General features: G+C 38.7%; 1 protein-coding gene across 9 annotated transcripts in view; it reads left to right on the top strand.

The window, feature by feature from the left end:
* The window catches only part of LOC125448238 (zinc finger CCCH domain-containing protein 10-like), a 48,402-nt gene extending 24,370 nt beyond the window's left edge, over positions 1 to 24,032 (top strand). For 2 of the 9 annotated variants that reach the window (XM_048523375.2, XM_048523371.2), the window contains exon 2: positions 5,658 to 9,424. In XM_048523375.2, the coding sequence (XP_048379332.1) occupies positions 5,692 to 6,531 (840 nt within the window). In that variant the 5' untranslated portion in view covers positions 5,658 to 5,691 and the 3' untranslated portion in view covers positions 6,532 to 9,424. Of the gene's footprint in view, positions 1 to 117; positions 167 to 294; positions 325 to 1,716; positions 1,796 to 4,036; positions 4,144 to 5,657; positions 9,425 to 13,990; positions 14,120 to 15,884; positions 15,973 to 21,042 lie in introns of those variants that run through there. The other 7 variants (XM_048523372.2, XM_048523370.2, XR_007246672.2 and 4 more) reach the window with 7 other exon arrangements.
* The last annotated feature ends 331 nt before the right edge of the window (positions 24,033 to 24,363 follow it).

Below are 24,363 nucleotides of genomic sequence, written 5' to 3'. Positions count from 1 at the left end.
ATGTTATTCCTTTGATTTATATTCTGGATTGTGTTAGCTTGCTTCAAATGAATTATTAAGTCTTCTGCTACACACCTAGGTGGTATAACATGCCTTTTTTATTACTATGAAAATTAGGTCCAATGGAGCGTCTCCAGAGCAGTTCTGCAAACTCTGTAATAAAAAAGTAAGTAGATTTTTCAGTTTTGTGGCTCTGTATTCAAGTCACCCAAGAGGTACATATGCTTGTGTCTTATTCAACTTATTATTTTGATTTATTCTTGTCACCTTGCCTTTTGATTTTGGTTTGCCTAGCTGGCACAGAATGAGGAATAATGGCAACAGGTGAGTAGTACAGGTTCTTAAAATTGTTTAGAAATCTTGCGTTGCTCTGTTATTAAAAACCAAGCATGACTTGTGAATTATTTTTTGGAAAGGAGTTGTGGTTTTTATTTCTATAAATATGCTACTTGTGATCAGTCATACGCATGATGCTGCAAGTTTTAACGTCACCATTTATTTTTAAAATGCAATGCTGTCTTTTCACTAAATTTTAGAAGCATCTCTCGTCCTAAGTGCTTTGTCCCTGAAAATAATGGGCCTTTTTGGAAATCATAGATTTCTCCCAATTTATCTCCAGCAACCAATGGTAAAAGAATGTCATAGGACTTGGACTAAAAGACAGGCAGACGGTAGCACATGCAGTTCAATGTAGAAGTAGTATATTTTCAAACGAGGAAAGTGAAAGTAAATATGCTGTAAAGAGTGAAATTTCAACCACAGTAATAGAAGCTTGATGTGCATCATTGAATACATGCATCATTGAATGTAGTTATTCAAATGACTATGGCTATTAAAAATACCAAACAAATCCTTGATCTTTTTATGTCTAAAACTTCAAGCAGTCAAAGTAATCTTGAGCTTGTAAAGGTCAGTCAGCCGACAATTAGAGTGTTCTTTTGGTTTTGTTCTTGGCTATACAGTTTATAAGTTTATGAAAATAATAGGTGTAACATGGGTTCAGCATAATGTTACCAGGGTTGAGAAGAAGTGGTTACTGTGAGAGACTAGAGAGATGTGTTTCATGAGATGGGTGCCTATCATTAAGAGTTTGATCGTATTGAGAGAGTGCAAATTCAGGGTAATCTCAGCAATTTGGGGCAGGGAGCTGAAAGAACTTCAGTGTAACGTGTTGAATCCACTTGCTGAAATAAAAGTTCATTACTTTCAAAGAAACTCAAGATTGTTGCTTGGTTTAAGAAAAGAGCAGGTGCAAACAGGAGAGTGTGATTCAACAAGCCGAGATATTAAAGGGTGCGGAGAACAGGCAAGAAAGTGGGCTTAGACTAGCTGACTTGAGGAAAACATGGGTGCAGACTTGATGACCCAAAATTGGTGAGGGATTTTTATTAGCCTTCTGTCAAATTGAGAGGAGCATGTACTACTTTTTCTGTATCAGAAACACTAATATGCTCAATAAATTAAGCATTTCAATAGGCTTGACTTGCATTTGTACTTTTTGACTCACACTGGATTTAGTACAAAATGATAGTACAGGCTTTCCATTTGTGCATGATTTCTCCTTGCATAAGCCATAAAGCATTACATAAATATGTATTTGACAGGAATCTGGGCTGAAATATTCCATGCACTGAATAGCCTGAGAAATTACTTTCCAGCTTTGGTTACCTGAAAACTCAGCAGCTTCAAATAATTCTGCTCTTGTTTTTCTCTCAGTACACCTGATCCTTTTATGGCCAGTTGGAGCCAATTGCCTTCCATAAACAGATAAGGGACTTTGTCTCCGTGGACTCTGGTGGGTTCCTTTCAGTATTATTTTAAACCGCAAACCATTCCTCATGCTTTATTAGGCATTGATTGATGATCTCAAAGAGTTAAGATTTTTGTTCACTCTGACGTAACTTCTGTTAAAATGTTTGTTCAATACAAGTGAGCAATACATGCTAATGTTGGATTGTGTCTTGGTGCTTAATTGCAGCCTTCTAAACGGTCTACTAAATCTGTAGACAAATCCTTTGGCATCTATTTGATAACAATCAAGCTGTGCTTTAATTCTCAAAATTACATGTGGTGTGATTTGAATTCCTGCTTGTAGTCCTGCCAAATGTTTGCACTGACCTAGCAAATGGAGGAAAGTCCATCTAATAAAAGCCAAATTCTCTGCAGTTGATCACTGCCTTCATTGCTGCTTTTAAGAGTGTTAGTAGGATTCTTTAAGGCGGTTCTTACGAATAGCCTAAAGCCTGGCTCCAAAGTTTTTAGAAACTACCCCCACCCCTGCCAACTGGCGCAATTCTGTGCTTTTTTTAAAAATTTGCTGTATGATGTTTGTTGCAACTTTTGAACATCAGTAGCTAAACCTCTTCAAGGGAAAAGACTCTAGCTTTAAATATGAATTGAGTGTAGAATGAGGCATTTTCAGAATTTGGAGAATGAAGCTTTGGAGAATATTTATATTGTGCTGAATTTTTACAGCTTTTATTTTGTCACCATACTGCTTTTTAAACTGGAAGCAATGTCTTTGCCTTTGTGGCAAACAACTAATGGGTCTGTGCTAGCGGCTATAAGCAAAACCAGTGCCAGTTTTGATAAACTAGTTACGCGCAAACAAAAATGATTCTTGCATTATCCTGGCAAATAATTAATAGATCTTTGTCAGTGGCTGCAATCACAATTAGCCCCAGTTCTGAATAGCGCCAGTCATGCGCAAAAAAAAAATTTGTATTATTCCTAGTAAGTAGCTAACATTGTTGTGGCTATGAGCAAAATCAGTGCCAATTCCAGATATCACTAGTCACCTGCAAAAAGAGAATAATTACAGCTATATTCTGGCATCTGAGATACAGTTCCTCTGTAAATATATTTACTAATCCACTAGTTACTGGCAAAATAAAAACAGTACTTCACTGCAGCATTGTTGGTGGTTGCATGACCTCACGACAATTTTACTGTTTCTTATTTCTGAGTGAGTAATTTAAGTATTTGATCGGATCACTCAGCATTTGTGCCTCTGACATTGAATAGCAAGCATGTTAACGCAGCACAGGATGAAGATAGTTGAACTGATTCTTGAACCTTTTGCTTCCTTAGATCAGGATGTTGTGAAGTTATCCCATGATTTTTATGTGCATTGAGCCAAGTCACTAAATGTGAATGCTCCCTATAAATGTCATACATTTGTTTGTGTTCAGTTGCCACTGAATAATATAATATGCCATAAGATGTGCTGCTCCTGGGAATACTTCACAAGTGCTGTCCTGATAATTTCAGAGACTTAATCTTGTATTTATTTCACTCACTTTTGTTTAGCGGATAGTATGTGCACTGCAGATGATAGACTGCAGATGATAGAATCTGGATCTGAGGAGCACGGGTGTTATCCTAGTGTCGTGGGCAATGTATATCCCTCATCAAGCATTACAAAAAAAACTCTTGCCATTTATCTCGATAATTGTGAAGCTCTGCTATGCGCAAAGAGGCTGCAGTGTTTGCCTACAAAACAATGGTGACTGCGCTTCAGAAGCAATTCATCAGATGTAAAGTGCTTTGACGTCCTGAGAGCGCAAAACGCTCTGAATGCCATTCCATTTTTCTTTGGAATGTTGCATCACAATTTGAATTATTTTACTATCTAGGTTATGGTGAAATGTTGTGTATCGCAATATTTTGTATATTTTGTCATATTATAAGAATAACTCTGTCATTGTTTTAACTGAGAAATAACAGTAAAGTCAACTTTTCAACTTGAAAAATAATTGCATCAAAGCAGAAAGCATTCAACATCTCTCGGGTTCCAGTCTTGTTGGTAGTTCTGATTTGGGCCACAAATTTTCAGAACATAAGTAACAAGTCTTTAACATTACAATGTATGTAAGGCAGCATAATTCAGTTAGTAGTTTTTCTGCTGGAACAAACCGGCAGGGATGCTAAAAGAGTTCTTGTGTCAGAAGACCCAAGGTTTATTAGAATTTTGAAAGTTGTCATCAAATTTGCAGTGGCTCCCCATAACTGAATGACGCAGTGCATTAACTTTCAGCTATGACACACTGCCTCACGACAATCATGCACGACATAACCTTGAAGTTGAGATGGAGGTGGTGTGCTGAAGGTGAAATATAATGCCATACATTGCACAAAGAAACAGTAAGTAATGAATTTTGTCCAGTGTTTCTTGAGGTGTTTTCCTTCCAGAAAAGTATAACATTTTTCTTCCTTATCAGGAAATGGTGCATTAGGGAGCGTGAAATGTAAAACAATATTGACCTAGAAGCGCAGAAACTTGGTAAAAAGGAGCAGGAGCAGGCGTAGGCCATTTGGCCCTTTTTTGAGTCTGCTCCACCGATCAATACGATCATAGCTGATCAACTAATTCTGTGCCCTGTTCCTGCTTTCTCCCTAAAATCAGGTTTTTCAAAGTAATCTAGCATTAGATAGCTTTGTTCAAGAAGTTGCATGATAATTCTTGTGTATTTTGCCAATAAGTTTCCATCTTGGCTGCATATTCCGGTTACTTCCAACTGGAAAGTAGCAGATCACACATTGCATCATTAACAGCCTTTTGTTAATAGTTTGCTTTCTCTGGGCGCTGTGCTGTGGCCTGCTTTTAGGATAACCTGTGAATCTTTCAATATTTCTTAGAGCACCACTTAGCTTATCCACTGAAAAGTAGTATCGATGCTGCTAATAAAGTAGTATGTTGGCTTGATCCTCAACTTGAGCATGCTTGGGTGGGAAAAGAAAGCCATTTAAAATAAATGCATGTCAATAGAGTATTGTGTTACTTATTGTTTATAAATTAGTGCCTTTTTTATATTTGCCTGTCCTGGAAAAATTTAAGGCTGCCTAGGCTAACTGCACCCTTTTACGTTTTCAAATTGTACATTATGGTGCTGAAGCATACCATAATATTACAATAATTAAGGTAATTAAATGTCAGTTGTTTATTAACTGAGAAATAAATTCTGACACAATTTAACAAAAACAGTTTAAACAAAATCTTCTTGACTTTGACCTTTAGCTCATTCTTTGTCCATATTTTTTCCTTTAGCCTGCTGTTTTTGAGATTCCTATTTGAATAAATTTCCATCTAATCCAATCTGTCTTGATCTTAAACCTTAATTTCTGTCTCTGGATTTTGGCACCAATTAGAAAGAGAGAGTCACTTTCCAATAGAATGGCATTTGGCTAAGAACAAGATTCATTGGGGTTTTTTCAGCCAGTTGAGGATAGATGATCTAAAGGCTAAAACATTTTGTGAATATCACCAAGTGCATTTTTATTTGCTGTAACTTTTGTATGTCAAATTCAAGAGCCTACTGTTCAATAAACTTATCAAGGGCTGGAAAGTGTGCTAACACCCCAACGAAACAATTTTGGCGCAATACAAAATGGCTAAAATTAGCTTTATTGAGAAATTGTGCAAACACCTTAATGCTTATTAAAAATGAGGTTGCTAATAGACATGAAAAGAGTGCTTACAATTTGTGGGAAATTTATCACTCTTGGTGTAAATGTCCTAGCTAATCTTTGTCGCCTTGACTAAGTCATCTTTTGGGTTGATTTTTACTCTCGATTTGGGGAGGTGGGGAGTAAAAATGAACCACACTTACTTTGTGGTCGGTCTTTTTTCTCTGACATGATTCATTCTTCTTTTACAGTTGTTTGTTGAGCAGTGCAGAAATATTCGGTAAAATGGCAGACAATAATGTTGTTAACAATGGCAAAGACGGGGCTGGCCAGAGCACAGAAGACGTTTGCCGGGACTACCTGCGCAATGTCTGCTATCGCGGCAAGACCTGCAAATACCTGCACCCGGACATAAATGAGGTACATGATCTAGGTGTGAAAAAGAATGAGTTTGTCTTCTGTCATTACTTTATGAATAATGTTTGTACCCGTGCAAAATGCACATTCATACATGGTACAGCAGAGGATGAGGAGTATTACAAAAAAACAGGGGAGCTTCCTCTGCACTTGCGCTCCAAGGTGGCTGAAACCTACGGTCTGTCAGTTTCTGATCTGCCTGCGGATAAAGGTGAGATTCCAGTTTGCCGAGATTACCTGAAAGGTGATTGTCAAAGAGGCTCAAAATGTAGATTCCGACACTTCAAGCGTGATAATGCAGAACATGATATCAGACAGGCACGAGACATCCCAGTTTCTCAGCCACTGCGTAGATATGATCGATCGGATAATGATAGTGGTATCACTTGCTATGAGTATGACCACCGTTTGAAGAGGAGAAAGTTGGAAGGTTTTGAGTTTGAGGTGTACGAATATGATCTCTCAAGTCGCCGGTCAGTTGATTCAGGATACCTGGAAGAGGAGAACCTAATGCTGCGAAACCGCAATGAGGAACTGAAAAAGCAGGTGTCAAATTTGATGGGTAACAATGAGGTTCTTCTGGAGCAGAATGCATTTCTCCGCAACCAAATAAAGGCAGCAATGGTGAACTCTTTGCCAACAGCAACGGATGGGAGATTTGGCCACTGCACTTCCCCAGGACTTAAAACAAGGGGACTTTGGGAGTAAAATTGCAAATCTAAAAATTAGTCGTATAGTTCTGATGAGCTCACTTCCAAAATACTTAACATCTCAGCAGTGATCCTAAATGCAATAGACTCTCTGCTTCCTGTGACATTGGGCTTGGGAGGGTGGTGGTATGTGGAATATCCTTGAACGCCTTTCAACACCTAAAACTCTGTATTGCTTCAGCATGTCCAGTCAAGGAACATATCAAGCTGCTTGACAATTTTAAAAGGCCATGTGGGAAAAATCTTTGAATTTTAGCTGGGTTACCTTTTCCTGGTTGCAGTTGCTAATTGAAGCCATATTGGGGGGAAAATTCTTACTCGAAAGAACAGCTGAAGAACAAATACTGATAGTTGCTAAAATATGTCAGTGTCTTAGGGACAGCAAATCTTTGGCAAAATGAATTGAAATGCAGCTTGTCTTAAAACCATTTGGTGCAAAAAGCAATGTATAAAACAACAGGTTAATTTCAAGGCCGCACTCTGTGAGAGTGCGTCATCACAGACAGTGGTGGCTTCGGTACAGCGTATTTGGACTTAGAATGGTGGTGGCTATGTTGCCTTTTGACTGAGCTGAACTTGACTCAAGTGCACCGACGTTTTGAGTTCCACAACCCTTTAAGTGTGAGAGCTGGAACAACTCCTAACATGTGAAACAATAATGTAAATTATGGCAAGGAACTCTGACAATGTTACAATATCAGTCACATGAAATGTAATGACACAACAGAGCTGCAATACACCCCCTCATCCACCAAATAAACAAACTGTGCAGCGAGAAAAAAAGTTGGGTTTGATTCCTATGTTGCCGAAAATGGACATTTTATCTTTTCTGAATGGGTATTGCAGTATGTATATGTAACACCCATATTGACTTTTAGCAATGTGCACATCTTAACTAGCTGAAGTTCCTCTCAAGCCCTTAAAACATTTTTAGAGGGTTTTGATTGTGCTTCTTTCTGCTTCCCACAGTTCCCACACACAGCGCACCATCCCACAACTCCCTTATTCCTACATGTCACTCTTCCACTCTGCTTCTCCCCCCCCCACCCCCCCATACACACAGACACACTCTTCCCTCTCACACTCTGCTCTCATGCACACGTGTGCTGTCTTGGGTGCTCACATCATGTATGCTCTCTCTCTCTTGTTTGCTCTCCCTGTCTTGCACATGGTCTTGCTCCCATGTCAAACTACAGTAATACTGGGTAATAATTGCATTGGATATTACTGATTATGGAGGTATCAGATTATTATGTAATTCCTTTCTATCTTATTCCAAAAAGGCATGAGAATTTGCAGTCCTACAAATGTATAGGAATAAAGCAATTATTGAGTGAAGGAGTCTGTGTAACTGAAATTTGATGTTATTTTTATTCAGTTGCTATAATATTGTATACACTGTACCTGAAATCTATGTTTTATAAAGTGGTATCTGGTATCAACAGTTTGACTGCATAAAATATTGGATCGACCCATGACCGATCTATCTTCCAGTTTTGTCATGCTGACTAAGCTCTTGGCCACAATAAAGAAATGCCAGACTGGAGTAGGAGCAGAATTTGTGCGCAAGATGGCGCATAATGCTGTTGCTTGAGAGGTACACTTTCAGAACTGAAACATTCTTTCGATGCCTTTTAGCTGTTTTGAATGTTACATGTATTCAGTCTAATGCTGCTTAATGCCAGTATGCTAAAATTCTGTCTTTCTCCCAAGACATTTAGTATAACACAACTGTGTGTGAACTTGCTGCATGAGCTTAGATGTTTGCCTCAAAATATTTGGGTATAATATTATAAATCCTTTTTCAGCCAAGGAAACCTGACCAAACCCTTGAATATAAAGACTGGCAGCTCCACAAAATCTCTCGATTATAATGGCTGTTGGCTCTCCAGGAATATTTTACGTCATTAACAGATGCTAAAATTGTATGAACGTCAGTATACCCTAGGTGTCCTGGAACTTCAGTAGATTTAGTTTCATAATGCAGTTACAAGACAACTGTTGAGTTTGTGACTTTAGATCTGTAGCCAGAAAATGGCAGAGATGTTCAATTATTGCAACCTTTTGTTTTTGACAGACATAGTTTCAAAAACAGTATTTTACTTTTCACTTGCAGTTCTTGGCCTTATTAGTTCCAAAGCTTGAAATTTTATACCATGTTAAATTGTGTTAGAATAATCCAAAAAGCTAAGCCCATGGGGCTAGGCACCTAGACAAATGTGCTCTTATGTACATTTTTTTAAAACAGGACTTCCATAAAACCATGATTAAATGTTGAATTCGTCTACCTGAATTATAATAGTTACATCCCTTTTTTGAGTTTTGTTTTTCCTATTTTAAAATAATTTTCTTGAAAGCATTGTTTTAAATGTTCTTGAATTTGAGTTGTATGGTTAGTAGAATAGCAGATGCTGCAGATGATGACTAATCTGGATTTAAGAGGCAATAAGATTGTTAAGATTGTTGCCTTAATGCCTTTATTTTGTGGCTAAAGGTTTAATGCTGCAATGTATATGTTTATGATACTAGATAAACTAATTAATAAGTATGGTAGGAGTACTTTTAATTTGATTACATAAGTTTTCTTTCTCAAGGCTAACCTTATAACAAAACCTTCAGGGTTCGAAGTTCTTAGTTTAAATCAACAGAGATTCCTCCAGTGTGTAGAGATTCGACATTGCAATTGTAGTTCCCATCTTTGAAATTTTGCCACATCCTAAAAATAAGACAATTTTAACTTGTTACTCTGTGCCACTTATTAACCCCTACGTGAATACGTAACTGGGGAACCTCTAATCATTTAATGTCTAATTGTACACTCTTTTTAAAGTAGAAATTTCAGAAAACCTATCAGTGAGTGTTATGACAATAAAATAATTTTCATATATAAAGTACATTGTCTTTATTTTAGCACTCTACACAGATCACTAGAGAGTAGAATTAGTGTTCAGATCATCTATGACTATGTTGTAGAGATTTGGCAGACATCTAAATGTAGATGAGCTATCAGCTTTTGGCTGAGAAATGTCTGGGGATGTTGAGTTGGGAAGGACAGGAAATTTCAATGACAATTTGCACATGTAGCTGATTTAGAAAGGATATACCAGATTTAAAAAAAACTTGTGTTGCATAAGAGCTCAGTAGATAATTGAGAGGTCACTTTTATGAGTAGTCAAATATTAAGTCTCTTGATGCGTTTGGCAATACTGCCTTGATTTGGTATTTTAGGTAGTAAGCAGTGACCTAGTGCTGTTCCTTTCCTTAACAAAGACATGTGGACGCCAAATGCAACACCCAAATGACTTGGGTTGTGACCAGCTAGCTCAACAAAGATCATGGCACAAACCCGATAAATAATTCTAAGATGCATTGGTTCTTGCATCTGCCTGCATTTTATACTTAGACCGTCGACCGTCAAGCTGTGTTGTGTTCACAGGGATAGGATTTGTATTTGTGTTGACTTGCCATTTTATTCTCTTAAATGCAATCTGTCTCAGTCTGCCAGATAATCCAATTCAGAGGGGTACTTTCACATTTCATTAACCTCCTACTTTGGGATGACTTTTGCTTGCAATTAACTATTTAAATCGAAATAACTGATTGAGACCATGGTTGTCATTTTATTCAAACATGTAACAAATCTATATTTGTCCAGCATTTTCCATCTTTACATAAAGTCTGCACCTGTAAGATTCCAGACTTGATGTTCACAAAAGCAGCAATCGTAAACATATTGTTTTCCCTAAAGTCTCAAACTGATTTGTCAGCAATGGGCATTGAGCACATCCCTCAAAAAGAATGAGTAAGTTAGTGGATGTTTTGAGAACTTTGTTTTTCCCCCTTTTAAAATTTTTGCTTCAACACACCATTTTTTGAAACTTGGCTTGGAAATGTCACTGCTCCAACTTGTTCTGCTTCCCCGTCCACAATTCTGCTACCTGGGAAGTCTCATTTGCCTTATCCCTGCCACAAATCAGTCTTCTAATGATTCTCCTTTTCTATTTTGCTACATAGAACTCTGTTTTCTTAGGCCTCTGTTTGCAATATTTTTCAGGCCAGGCACATTTTTATATGTAACCTGCATACATGTATATTTGCTTTAGGAAGTTTTAGCATCATATCTCATAATGTGCTTTAAGGTCTTTGGAACAAAAAGGTATAAGGGTGTCAGCAAAAAAAAAGCAGTAGAACTGAAGAGTAAAACAAAGTAAAACGTAGAGAAGACAAATGGGAATTTTAGAAAACGAGGGGGCTGGGGTGGTGGGGGCAGGAATGTTTTCTTGATTTGATGTTATTAGATAAAGCAAATTGAGTTTTTGAAATAGTATTAGCCAGCTATGGTTTTGGGGTATCTGAAATATCCTTTTTTCTGACTAATGTATTTGGGATGGTTGTACGCAATCCATCAACTTCATCATCTTAATGCAAGTATTATTTGGTTTGTTTCATATCTCTGGCTGCCAAAATGCAAGTCCATTATTTTATATAAGATCCTTTTGATGTACTTCTGTAAATTCATTGCAGTGGAGAGCATCTAAAATGTAATTTATGTTAATGAGTGTGGATGAACTGGTTAGGCTGAGAACGAAGACCATAAGGAGGAGATACAGTTCCAAGCCGCTAACTTCTGTACTTTAAGTCTAGTCTGCTTGATACTTGTTTGTGCTGACAACCTTCAGAGCGACTGCTTCTACTTCAACAGAAAAGACATTCCTTTTAATTCAGGAACTTTCTTGTGGTCTTTGGTCTTCATCTCTCTTTATGAAGAGAGCACTAAAGGCTCAGAATAATGCTCGTGTATTTAATGCCCATGGCAGCGTGTTTCTAAGGACTTTTCAAGCGGAGCTATAAGAACAATGGATGCTGTATTTTCGAGGTGTCAGTTTTCCCATTCAGCCATCTTGTAAGTTTGATCATAATGCTGTAAAACATTACTACTGCTCTTTTTGCTTTTGTATTATTTTGTCCTGAAATAAAACTGGACAAATTGCTTCTGCTCGTGCAGTGGTCTGGTGCTGTGGTAAGTGATTTACTAAAATCCAGTTGACCTGGGCAATGCTAATTCACACAACACAAAGTCTAAAGGTTAGCTTTGCAAAACTTTTGTTTATGGGAATTGTAGACCGTCCACAAAGGCAGTGAGATATCAGTAACAAGACAAACTTTAGCAGTTGCCTCCGGGGGCTGATTGTCTGAATATGGCAACAAGTGGAATATAAATCCAGTCGGTTATTGTGGTGTCTATTATTAAACATCCATCTTTTTATCTTTTTTCTTCGTTGGTTAGGTGTCTTTTCTTCATTGACTGAGTCCAGGAACTTTGGCATCTGAATTGGGCCACTCTTGGAGTGAAAACAAGAAGCCTCAGAGCAATGCTGTGGTAAAATAAAGCAAAAAACATGACTTGGAAGGAGGCATCAATAGAGATCAGGAAGACTGGGTTAACTTGGTTCGAGGCTTGGATATATTTCCCTTTTAGTTTGCAGAAGATTGCTGTGGAGGAAGTTCAAACTTCTGAATCACTAGATAGGTTTGCATTGAAACTGGATCCCTCCATCAGAATTAAGTTTCAAGATGAGCAGTGTTTCATACCCAACTGTCATGTAAGCAGGAATATCCCAAGATTTGAGCTGGAATGGTGGATGCAATGGGGTATACTTCTAAGTTTAAACTTGTTTGCGTTAATTTGCAGATATACTAACAGTTTTCGGTGTTTTGATTTGGGATTTATCCATCATTGAGGTAACAGCGCTGAAAACGGCTATTACTACATCTTCAGGTATCCAATATTCAAACAGAACAAACCAAAGAAATATTAGCGCAAATAGAGCTAAATTTTGAGGCTGGACAGCTGGGACTTACAAGTTGCATTTGAGTCACTTGCCATAATTGGTACATCCCAACATTAATGGCTGCTGTGATGTTTTGTCCCCAAAGCAAAACAATCGTTTGGATTTTTGCCTTGGGCTGATGTGATTTGGTAAGGACAAAAGTCTTTGGTTACCTTCAGTATGTGACACAATTATCCCAAATTAAGTCACCTCCCTTTTTTTTTTAAATTCCCCTTCATCCCCTTCCTCTATTTTAAAATAAAGGTCCCAGGTCAGGAGAATGGGCAGGCGCTGGACCTGGTTTCCGCTAATGTTAAAGCGCTATTAGGAAATGCGCGAAAGCAGGTAGATTCGCTTAGTTTGTTTTTTTATTGTTCCTGATCACCACCTGTGCACCACTCCCAATTCCCTCACCCCATCATCTTTTCAATGCCTCATGTCATGAATCCAGCTGAGATTTTTGAATTTCTTCACCTTGATTTAATTACATTTGCTAATATGCAGTGCTCTAATTATAATTTATAGTGCTTTACTGTGGTAAAATATTACGAGATTTAACATTTTATACAAACCCATCTGACAGTATATGACCAGTATATATGTAGCACCATTTCATAATAAATCATTAGGGGGAGCAAGTAAACCATTCCTCTAAAACTTTCTTCCTTTATTCAGTGCAAAAGACTTGCCTGTTCAATTGGCCTGATTTGAGATCATTAATCTAACTTTAGGAAATTGAGCTGTGGCCCCTACCATTATTGCTATAGAGGGCTAGCATAGTATTACACTGTACCATCTTGTACTAATAGTCTGATAAGCTTTTGTGTTAATACTTTAAGGAAATGCGACAACACTCAAGTTTATACCTCCAAAGTACTAATGCTGCAGTTAATTACAAATTAAGGTTTGAACTTGACAAAGAACTACTTAATGGTTTTCTGGAAGTACCGTTTTAGTTTGTAGTAGTATGGGTCAGTTCGAATCACTTATTAGCACTTCATATCTCGATCAGAAGATGTGGTGGTTGGAGCACAATTCCAGTGCAATACAGAGGGGATTTTTAATAAACTTTTTAATATAAAAAATCCAAAGGCATTATTTGACAGAGTAGGGAGACGGCCTATCCAGTGTTTCCCCCTCTGACCAAATACCACCACAACAAATGAACTGGTCATTAATTCATTGCTGTTTGTGGAATATTGCTGTGTGCAAAATGGCTGCTGCATTTTTTAAATATAATCACTGCTGTTCAGCATAATTCGTATGACGAGGCTTTGGCGCTATATAAAATGCAACATGTTATTTCAGCTGATAAACTGAGGTTTGAAAGTTACCTCACTGTATGACAGCTGAGATGTCTTGAATCTTTATCAATACTATAATAATACATATTAAACCATTATGAAACTGTTTCTCCTGTGCTGTCTTGTCTTTTTCCTCTCCGTATTCTCCATTTTCAATTTTTTTTTGTCATCCTTTTAGTTTTATTATCAACTGCAAGATGAACATGGAATTGTTTAGTTTTAACTAGTAAAGCTATCTGTTATCCTGTGGCTCTGTGACTTGTCTGTTTTGGAGCAGGCACCACGCTGTTTAAAATCATCCTAAGGCCGATTTTTTTAGCAGAGTGGGAGACAATCGTTGGAGTCTGATCTGACCGGGTGTGAATGAAGGATCAAAATTTTGATGTTTTTCAGCTGACCACTTACGTCAAAAATTGCAAAGCTCCCAGCAAGACATTTATTAGCAGCCAAGGTAAGAGCATGCGCAGAACTAAAATCAAATATTTTCTTAGACTTCTGAGGGTTAAATATGAAAAATTAAACTTTTGTACCCTGATAGTGACAAATAGAAGATACCATTGCCAGAAAAAAGGATTAATGTGCTCCTTTTTGCAGCTTATAGCAAATTTAGTGCATTCTTGTGCTGTGCCGAAGTTGAACAGAGCACTAAGGTGGCTGGCATATTTCATGCTGTTCTGCATTAATTCTTTCACTGAACTAATAGTAATGAATAAATTCTGAACTTGAAGAACTACTGAACGGCATTACTTGAAGGCCAAGTATGAGAAAATGTGCAAACTTCCGAGGCTCTGGACTTATTATGATTCGAGCTGTAGAAAGAATGATGGATGCTGTTCACTCCATACATCCTGAACTGGTGGAACGGCTATTTAATGAAATGTGATAAGTGCCAATGCTATTTCTGGGCGATATGTGAGAATATATAGATGCGTGTTTTTGTAGTGAATCATGCTACTTATTGCTTTTTGAGGATTCCTGGTGCTTGGTTTTGGTATTGTGGGTGCCCAATTAATGATTCTTCCATTTTGGGAGTAAGGAGAGGAAAATGAACAGGATTTCAGGGGTCTTTTAGTGTTGGTATTTCTCTTTCCCTGGATTTTGGACCATTGAATGTAATCAAGTCTGAGTTAGATTCGTGATTGATAAGGGAGTCTAGGGTGAGTCAGAGCATGCCAGCAGAGTTGGCCTCCAGCATAACATACCAGATGATGGAAGATTGGAACCAAGTTGGTCATCTGGTGGATCTCTTTGCCAGTTTGGCCACGGTATTTGAGAGAACAAATGGTGATTGTCTACCATTCTGTAGGGAATCTGTAGGGGTTTGACCTCTTGAGGTCTGGGATGTTACCCATCTGGTTCCTATACGCAAATGCTTAATGGGTAGGATGATCATGCTGGACTGGTGATGGAAAACCTGTCAGTGTTCTAGTCTAGTAAATTGTGCAATTTTTCTTGTTTTTTGTTGTTTAAAGTCCATTAGTTTTGTTATGCACTTAGGACTGCTATACCTTGGCTTTGTCAATGTGTATTATTGGTAAGTATGCCCAGATTTTACAGAAAAGCAACGTAAACAGTGTTTGATTACCTTCATGAAGACAAAAATGAATGGACTGGTTACGTACTTTAGAATTAATGGAATAACTGTGTTTTATAATTTGAAAAGCTACTTTAGAAACTTGGGGTTATTCTCCACAATACCTAACCAGTGATGGTAAGGCTTATGACGTGAATTGACATCCATGCAAGTGTTTAACACTTATGGATTTTGTATATGCAAGAAAGCACATAGATAAGTGAATAGTTTTTCTAGTGGAATTACTTTTTAAACACCTGTATTCATTGTATCTTCTGATTATTTTTCCCTGTTGCGCACAGACAAGTCTACAGGCCCTTTAAATTATTTTGCATGATTACTTAAAATGGCTGGTTTGTGTGGGTCCTGTGTGGAAACGAGCAGGTTCTGCATCTTGTACAATCTGGTTTTATTTGTCAGGCCATGAAATCTTACCAATCCCCGTTTGCCTCAACTGTTTTGCTCTTATGTTCTCTAACTTTGGTTTTCCCAGTTCTTTCATCCCACTCTTTGATTGTCCACCTCATGTACATCAATTTAAAGCATATTGTTCTTGCTGTTGGATTTTATATCTGTTTCTTACTACCTTCTAGATGTGTCTTTTGTATTTATATTTCTGTTTTTAAATTTCATTTTTTTCTAGGGCATTCACTCCAGATTCTGATTTTTTAACTGTTAGCAGTCACCAACTATCTGGTGCCCTTGACCAAATGAGAATTTTCCAAGATCGAGTGAGTATTGTCAGGTCGTTTTGAATTCGGAAGTTTGATAGCACAAATGAATCCTGCCCGTTCCAATATCCAAATACCATGCAGTCTTGCAGGACTAGGAATAATAAGAATTTGGAACCTTGACTCTTGCTTTGACCCTTTTATAATATATTGTGCAAATTGCCTGTTCTATTTTGCCATATGATAATGACTGTGTTTTGGAAGTGATCCATTAGTTGGAAATGACTTTGAGTAGAATACTCAGCCCTTCAAACCTGCTGTGTCATGCAGTAAGATTGCAGTTGATATTCTACCTTGACTCCACGTTCCTGTGTTAGCCCTGGACGCCTTGATTCTCTGAGTATTCAAAACCAATCAGACTTTGCCTTGAATATACCCTGGCAGAGCATCCACAGTTTGGTGGACTAAAATTTCAAAGATTCAGAAACCTTTGAATTGATTTTTGCCTTTAAATCTTGGTGCTAAATGGCTGATCCCTAGTTGTGGACGCTCTAGCATCGTCCCAACATCTTTGTCATGCTCCGTAAGATTTATATATGCTTAATTGAAGTCATCTTTCATCCTTGTAAATTCTAAGGAGTATAGTCAAATTCTCCTCCTACAAGTAACTCCATACCCTTTGCAATAAAAGCTAACCTACCATTCTCCTGCCCTAATTCCTTGTTCTACCTGCACGCTAACTTTGATTATTGTACAAGGGCATCCAGATCTCCGAACCAACATTTTCCCCCAAAATACTATTTTTTTTTTTCCTTTTCAAAGTGAATAGTTCTATGCTGCCTCTCCCCGTTATGTTTACTTATTTACTTGTTTAACCATCTGTATCCTTTTGCAGCTTTTGCTGCATCCTGTGTTTGTTTATTTTCCTATTGAACTTGTCAGCAATAAACTTAAGTATATTGAACTGAATTGTTGGACAGTAATAATATTTTGAACCTTTGAATTCTGAAATTATTTAATGTGATGAACATATTGGTGATTAGTGCTAATATTTTATCCAGCAGAAGACAGACTTGACACTGGCTACTATCTTAGCAATAGTGCACAGCAGCATTTATCATTGTGCCCTGGTGTAAATACAGTATCAACTTTCACCAATTTCAATTAAAGCTACATCAAATCATGATTTTCAATGTTGATCTGAAAGTGATTGCCCTTGACATTAAGGCTACATTTGACTGTGTGTGGCGTCAGGGACCTCTAGCAAAACTGGAATTAATGTGAACCTGGGCAAGTGTTCTGCTAGTTGGAATTATAGCTGGCATATGGGAAGGTGGTAGTGGTGGTGGTCGGAGGTTAGTCACCTGAGCTCCAGGACATATCTGCAGGAATACTTTCGGGTAATGTTCATGGCCCACCCATCTCCGAGCTGCCTTGTCAGTGACCCTTTTTCCATCATAAAGCTGGAGGTGAGGATGTTTGCTGATGATTGCATAAGATTTGCCATTCGTGACTCCTCAGTCCTTTTCCAAAAGCAGCCAGATCTGGAAAATATCCAAGTTGGGCCTGACAAGTGGCAAGTAACATTCACGTCACCCTAGTGCCATGTAGTGACCAACTCCAGCAAAAGAGAATGTAATAGCTCCCTGTGACATTCAGAAGTATGGCCATCACTGGAAATCCCCCACGATGAACACCCTAGGGTTACTGTGGCTGTAAATGCATGTCAGAAGCTAGGAATCTTGCAGCATGTAACTGACCACCTGACTTCCCAAAGCCTGTCCACCATTTACAAGGCACAAGTCAGGAGTGTGATGGAATATTCCCCACTTGCCTGGATGGGTGCAGCTCCGACAACATTCAAGACGTTTGATACCATCCAGGACAAAGCAGTCCATTTGATTGGCACCGTGCCTGCAAACTTACACCCCTTCCCTGATGCTCAGTAGCAGCAGAACGATCTATACGATGCGTTGTAGAAATTCCCCAAGTTTCCTGAGACAGCACCTTCCAAACTTGTGATCCCTACTGTCTCGAAGAACATGTGCAACAGATTGTTATGGACCAGACCAAATTCTCTTTTGGATATATCAAGAATATCGCCTAGACCCTAACTTTTATCTTATTTCAAGGCAAGTGTAAGGTCCCGAGTTCCAGATGTAATTCGATTGGTTACACGACTTGGCTTTAAGCAAAGCGCAGTTTATCCTTACACCCAATTAATCATAGAATCCCTACAATGTGGAAACAGGCCTACTGACCCTCAGAGCTTTCCACCCAGGCCCATCCCCCTATAACCCACATCCCTGAATACTGTGGGCAGTTTAGCATGGCCAGTCCACCTAGCCTGCACGTCTTTGGACTGTGGGAGGAAACCAGAGCACCCCCACACAGACACGGGGAGAATGTGCAATCTCCACACAGACAGTCGCCAGAGGGTGGAATCGAACCTGGGACCCTGGTGCTGAGAGGCAGCAGTGCTAACCACTGAGTCACTGGGCTGCCCTCTCAAATACAGACAAAAAGAGTTGGTATAACTTTAACTCTATTGGAAAACTTAACAGAATAATAGGTTATTTAACTCCTAAACAGCAACTTTTCCAAAAAGTAATATCCCATAAATATGCCCTTGGCAAAGGCAAATTCAATAAAATAGATTGTCCCACATGTGATGTTTCTCCAATCCAGGGGAACAAAACACCAAAAGAAATTTCTGGCAGAGATGGAGAACTCCCAGCTTTTTGCTGTAGCTGAGAGAGAGAGAGATGGATAACAACTTCCACAGCCAACTTCAAACCTCAACAGCCACTGAAAGCTAAACTAAAACTCTTGGTTTTGTGGGAGCCTGATTCCGCACATTTTTGCTGCTTCTATTATTCTAACTTTTTTTAAAAAAACCCAGGGCCCCTCAAGATGTTTACTTTATTGGCTTGGAAGAGATAACTCTGTACCTTATCTCAAAACCCCTCCTCAAAAAAAAGACAAAATACAGCATAAAACCATAGTATTGTCACAAGATGCATGGGAAAATCACCATTTGCAAGTCACCCTCCAAGTCTGCAGATGATGTGCAGTGGATGTTAGAATACTGAATAAACTTATGAAGGAGATAGATATTTAATTGCTAAGTGGTTGAAGGGTTATGGCGAGCCAGCAGGAAAGAGGAGTTGAGGCTGAAGTGAGGTCAGTCAAGATCATATTGAATAGCAGAGCAGGCCCAAGGAGCTGAATTGCCTACTCGTGTTCCTAGTACTTAAGTAGTTGCACGCCATCCTGACTTGGGAATATTTGGCAGTTCCTTCAGTGTCAGTGGATCAAAATCTTGGAATACTATCCCCGATGATATTTGTAGGTAGCCAGCTCACCATCACCGTCTCAAGGGCAGTTAGGGATGGGCAATAACTGCTTGCCCAGTCAGTGAATTAACAAAAATATTGTCTGATATCTGTTGTGTATTCTAAGCTATGTGAGTGTGGCAAATGCACTGTTTATTTTATGGCCTCTTTGCCCTGTCAGTAATGCATTCAGTTTCGACTAGGATGATCTGAAGAGTGCAACTTCCCAGAATTTGTGCTCTTAGCATCCAAAATGTAGTTTGATATGAAGTTATCACTGGTTTAAAAAACACATGCTGGAAATTTGAAATTAAAACAGGAATGTTGGAAGTATGCAGCAGATCTAAGTTGTGCATTGTCTTACAGTGGTGCTTGCATAGTTTCCAGTTGTGAAAGAGCCCAATGTTGCACCATCTTCACCCAACCCATTGCTTGTCTAGCCCACAGTAAATGCTGAGAGTTGGCCTTAGTGTTAACTTCTACTGCCCATATGAGCAAATCTGTTTCACAATCCAGAACTGATCCAAGATTACCAAGTATTTCTTGCATTTTCTTGCTAAGTACTTGCATTGTAAATTCTTGACATTTTAGTATGATTTGCAACAAGCAGATTCTTAGTTGAATCAGTGTGGTGTTTCACATAGGTTTACAGACTGTTAGAAACTTTGCTTGCATATAAGCAATTCAGAAGTTATCACTTTGGCTGCTGTAGAGCATTAAGTCTATAAACTTTACCATGACAGAACAATTCATGGTCTTACTCAGAGAACAGTAAAATCAAAATTGTTTCCTCCTGAAACTGTCTCTCTCCTACTCTAATTCATTCTATGTTACTGTTTTTCTCATCATTTCCCCCCCTCCCCACCGCCATGGATTTATTTTTTTCATTTCACTCTCTTTGTCACTATTCTCACCACTCAATGATAATGTGTGTGATTACTGTGCCTCAACTGGCTCAATATTGGTGCACCTACTTTCCAAATGAAACTTCATTCTGGTGCTGACATAGTGCTCTATTGTTGATAATGCTTCCTTTTTGGTTGAGAGATTACATGAAGGCCTGGCTCTCTATATTCAGATAAATGTAAAAGATCCTGTGGCTCTTTACTTTTGAAGCAAAGCAATCTTCCAGCATCCTGGCTAACAGTCCTCCTCAACCAACACCACCAATACAGATTAAATGTTCGCTGATCTCTTTTGCAGACTGGATTCTGCATTTGCCTACGCACCATAGTAACTGAACTTCCCAAGCTGCACATTGGCTGTAAAACACTTAAATGCCTTGAATGTGAAAAGCTTATGTTAATGCAAAATCTTCATGCAGCATTTTGTAGATTACATCAAAAATGCTGTGAAGTACTACCTAATTGCATTATGCTAATTTGCAACTGTCTGTGCATTGTGAAATATGTTGGAATTTGTCTTCAGCTGTAGTATCTATTATGATGTGGAGTTTTATGTCAAGTGTTGGATGCCTAAATAGACATGTGAAAAATGTGGTCTTTATGGATGCTCTTATTTCCATTAATGTTTTGGGCAATCTAATTTCAATATTTCCTAAACTAACAAACTACTGCAGTCTTTTAAGTGAACATTGCTCTTGGTGAATACACAAGGTTTTGCCAATAAACCCAATCTAATTCAGTCACCATGCAAAGTGTACAACTATATTTCAAAAACTGTTGAGTATGGAATATTTGGGGATTTAATTTCCTGCACGTGTTAACGCACCAGTGAAACTGTTTGTTCACTTTCTGCATTTGTTTAACACAACTGTTAACCTCTCTCTTGGCAGCACTATCCTGTGATTCCATTGCTTGAACACTAGAAGTTGGGATGAATGAATTCACCAATGGCCCCAGAGCGTAGCCTGTGGAAACTCGTGGCCTGTCAGTGCTCAGCTCTTAAGTTGCATTAAGGGAATGGAAGAGTTGGATATGGGACTGAAATGCAATCTCAACAACATGTAACACATTTACTCCAATCTACTCCTGAAGGGAGCAGATTAAGTTGAATAATGTTCTTAGATGAATAAGATCAACTAAAATGTATTAATCTACATTTATACAAAAAGTGAATGCTCAAGAATAAGTAGCCATGGAAACACTGGATAGTTTAGGAGTGCAGAGGTGAAAAGGTTTGGAATAATTGAGCTCTGACCATAATTTATGATGGCTAATGCACACTTGTACCTATTTATCTAGAATAATGATCAAAGATCTGTTTTCTCTCAACCCTCTAATCTTCCCCCCACTGGTACACTTTATGTATTTCAATCTTTTTACTAATTCATGGCATGTGGAACTGTTCCTCATGCCTAATTATGCTTGAAGATGGTGGTGAACTGCCACAGTCTTTGGGGTGTTCAACAGCTTCTTTATCATGTGGACTGCATCAAGTTGATTGAAAATTTGGCATCTGGGGACTTCAGGAGGAGGCTGAGATAAATCATCCACTTCTCACTTCTGACTGAATATGGTTGCAAATGCTTCAGTCATTTTTGTATTCTTGTTTTGGGCATCCCTATCATTGGCTCTGCAGATGTCCCCAATGGCTCCTGTTGTTTAGTTCACCTATCATTCGTGACTAGATGTGGGAGGACTGCAGAACCTTGGCCTAATCTATTCATCATAAAATTGCTTAGCTCTATCAGTTGCTTCCACTGTTTGTCCTGCACATTGCAAAATGTTGTTGACCTTCTGTTTCTGACAAGTCTCACTGCTTTCCTCATTGAACCAAAATTGATCTCCTGCCCTGACAGTAATAGTAGAGTGAGGGATGTTCTGAGCCACAACATTCTGTACTGTAACAGTGAATAATCTGCTGCTGGCCTGTTGTACCTCATGGGTACCTAGTTTTGAGCAGCTTGATCTGCTGTGCATCTGTCCCACTTAGCACAGTGGTAGTACTGTACAATACGACGGATGGTATCTTCACAGTGAATATGGGACTCCGTTTTCACAAGGAGTGTGAAGTAATGATTCCGTTATGTTGTTAATTCCGTATAATACCGTCATGGGCAGGTGTACTTGGATTGTTGAGAAGATGAGATAATGTTTCCTTGTTAATTCTTTGCCCAGCTGCTATATGCTACTGTGTTCTTTTGGTGCTTGGCTAACTTGATCAGTAGTGATCTTACCAAGCCTCTCCAGTTGATGGCCTTTCAACTTTTCTGCCAGGAGTAGTTTGTGTTCACTCTTGGTTCCCTGTACTCCTGTCCTCTTTCCATAAGCATGTACCATTGATTTCATGCTTGCTATTGCACGTGACCTCAATTGCCATCAACTCATTCATTGACAAGGCCATCTCTGAATCCTTTCATATCCCACTCTGCATGCATCATCTTTTCTAACCCACTTCCTTCTGTATCAGCCCTGGGGGCTAAAGCTTCCACGTCACTTGCAACAGTGTTTTCATACCCTCATGGAGTACAATAATCTACAGCTGCCTGTGTGCTCAATAATGTCTCGACTTGGACCTTTTGTTGCCCATGACCCAACTCCGATGCCTTCTTTCCCATCCAGTTCCCCTGGTGCAATTCCTCCACTGTCCCCCAGCCCTTTGCTTCCTTGTGTACAAAGGGTGCAAGTTTGGCATGTATAATGCACAACTGATTCCGTCATTAGCAGATCTGACAGGACTGTATCAAGTGCTATTGGGCACAGTTCATCTCTGCAAAATCTGCTGACTATTCTAGAATCACTTTTGAAGTGTAAAGGTAAAACACGACTTTTGTTCTCTTCTCTTCTCTTCTCTTCTCTCCTCTCTCTTTCCGCCTGCACCCCCCCCAGTGCCAGTGATCTCCTGTCATCACTGAAAGCATCATTCCCTGCCCCCTCCAAGACTAAAGTTCATGGAAAATATCATCAACAAAGCCTGAAACACATCCTTGCCTAGCAAGTTAAACTTCAGGCTCTAATCATCAACTTCAATCTTTTGCTCTCCTATCTCCTGACTAAACTGACTACGTATTTTTCCTTCCTGGCTCAATGTTAGCTGACATTATAGACTGTTTCCTCCCCTTAGGTACTGTACTGTTCCTTCCAAATTTGCGATTTCCCTACTTTGTCAAAATAACTTGGACCCCTCTGTTCTTGCATTCTACCACACCTTTTCCAACCTCCATTTCCACTCCAAATGCTTGAACATGTTGCCTCCAAAGATCTGTCCTTCCCCACAACATCTTTGCAAAAACTCTATATTTTAACTTCTCCAATCAGGATTCTAACTGTGCTACAGAACTAAAGTAGCCATAATTTAAAGTCAAAATAACATCTATTATGACTGTTAGTATGGCACATTATCCTGCCTCAACCTTAAGTGTCTGAAGCCCTTGAAATAGTTCCCTGTGCCATTTTTTCCCAGTGTGTTGTCTCTTAATTAGCTGAGTGGAACTACCCTCTCGCTTGCTCACTCCCTCCCACTGTGTCTGTCTTCTCTTCCTAGTCCCCTCCCCCTCCAGTATTATACTAGGTGGTGCATTTACCCAATGAGTCTCGAGGGCACCCTTTATAAAATATAAAATTATACTGTTGCCAGATTGTCTTCTCATTATCTATTTTTGATTGTTTTTTTCTTATGTATATTGAAATGTACTGTCTATTTATTGTACTGTTTGTTTTCTTTTAAAAGTAGTATTGGAAAACGTTCCCTAGGCCAATTGATGTATAGTATGAAACAGTTAAGTGAATCATTTGTTTATGTATTTTACTACCTCTGAATGTTTTGATAAACTGTCTTAATGACCATTCCTTTTTGAAAATAAATTTTTTTTTTTACACTGGAGTCTCTGTTGTAATCACTTTTTATTTAACCAAACTAAAATCTGACTACATGGCATAACAAAGCACCTATATTATGAAAATGGTTGAGGCCTTTGTGAGATCCTACAGACCAAAATCTCCACTGTGTGCCAAATGAGACTTTTGAGCCACCACAACGGTTTCTAGTGTGTTGCCCATTAAATGAACAGAACTAAGGTATGCAAAACAGTTTCTAGGGAGTTTCACTGTTGCCTGGTGACACTTTTGAAGCCATAGGATATATTCTAGGAAGCAGAAGAGTATTTGCATGATTTGCTAATGTAGGTCGGCAGTATCTGCGAGTAATTTCAAGT

The sequence above is a fragment of the Stegostoma tigrinum genome, chromosome X (genome assembly GCF_030684315.1).
Source record: "Stegostoma tigrinum isolate sSteTig4 chromosome X, sSteTig4.hap1, whole genome shotgun sequence".
In the NCBI taxonomy this organism is placed as follows: domain Eukaryota; kingdom Metazoa; phylum Chordata; class Chondrichthyes; order Orectolobiformes; family Stegostomatidae; genus Stegostoma; species Stegostoma tigrinum.
Note: the sequence above shows the minus strand (reverse complement) of the source record. Positions and strands in the feature narration are given on the sequence as shown.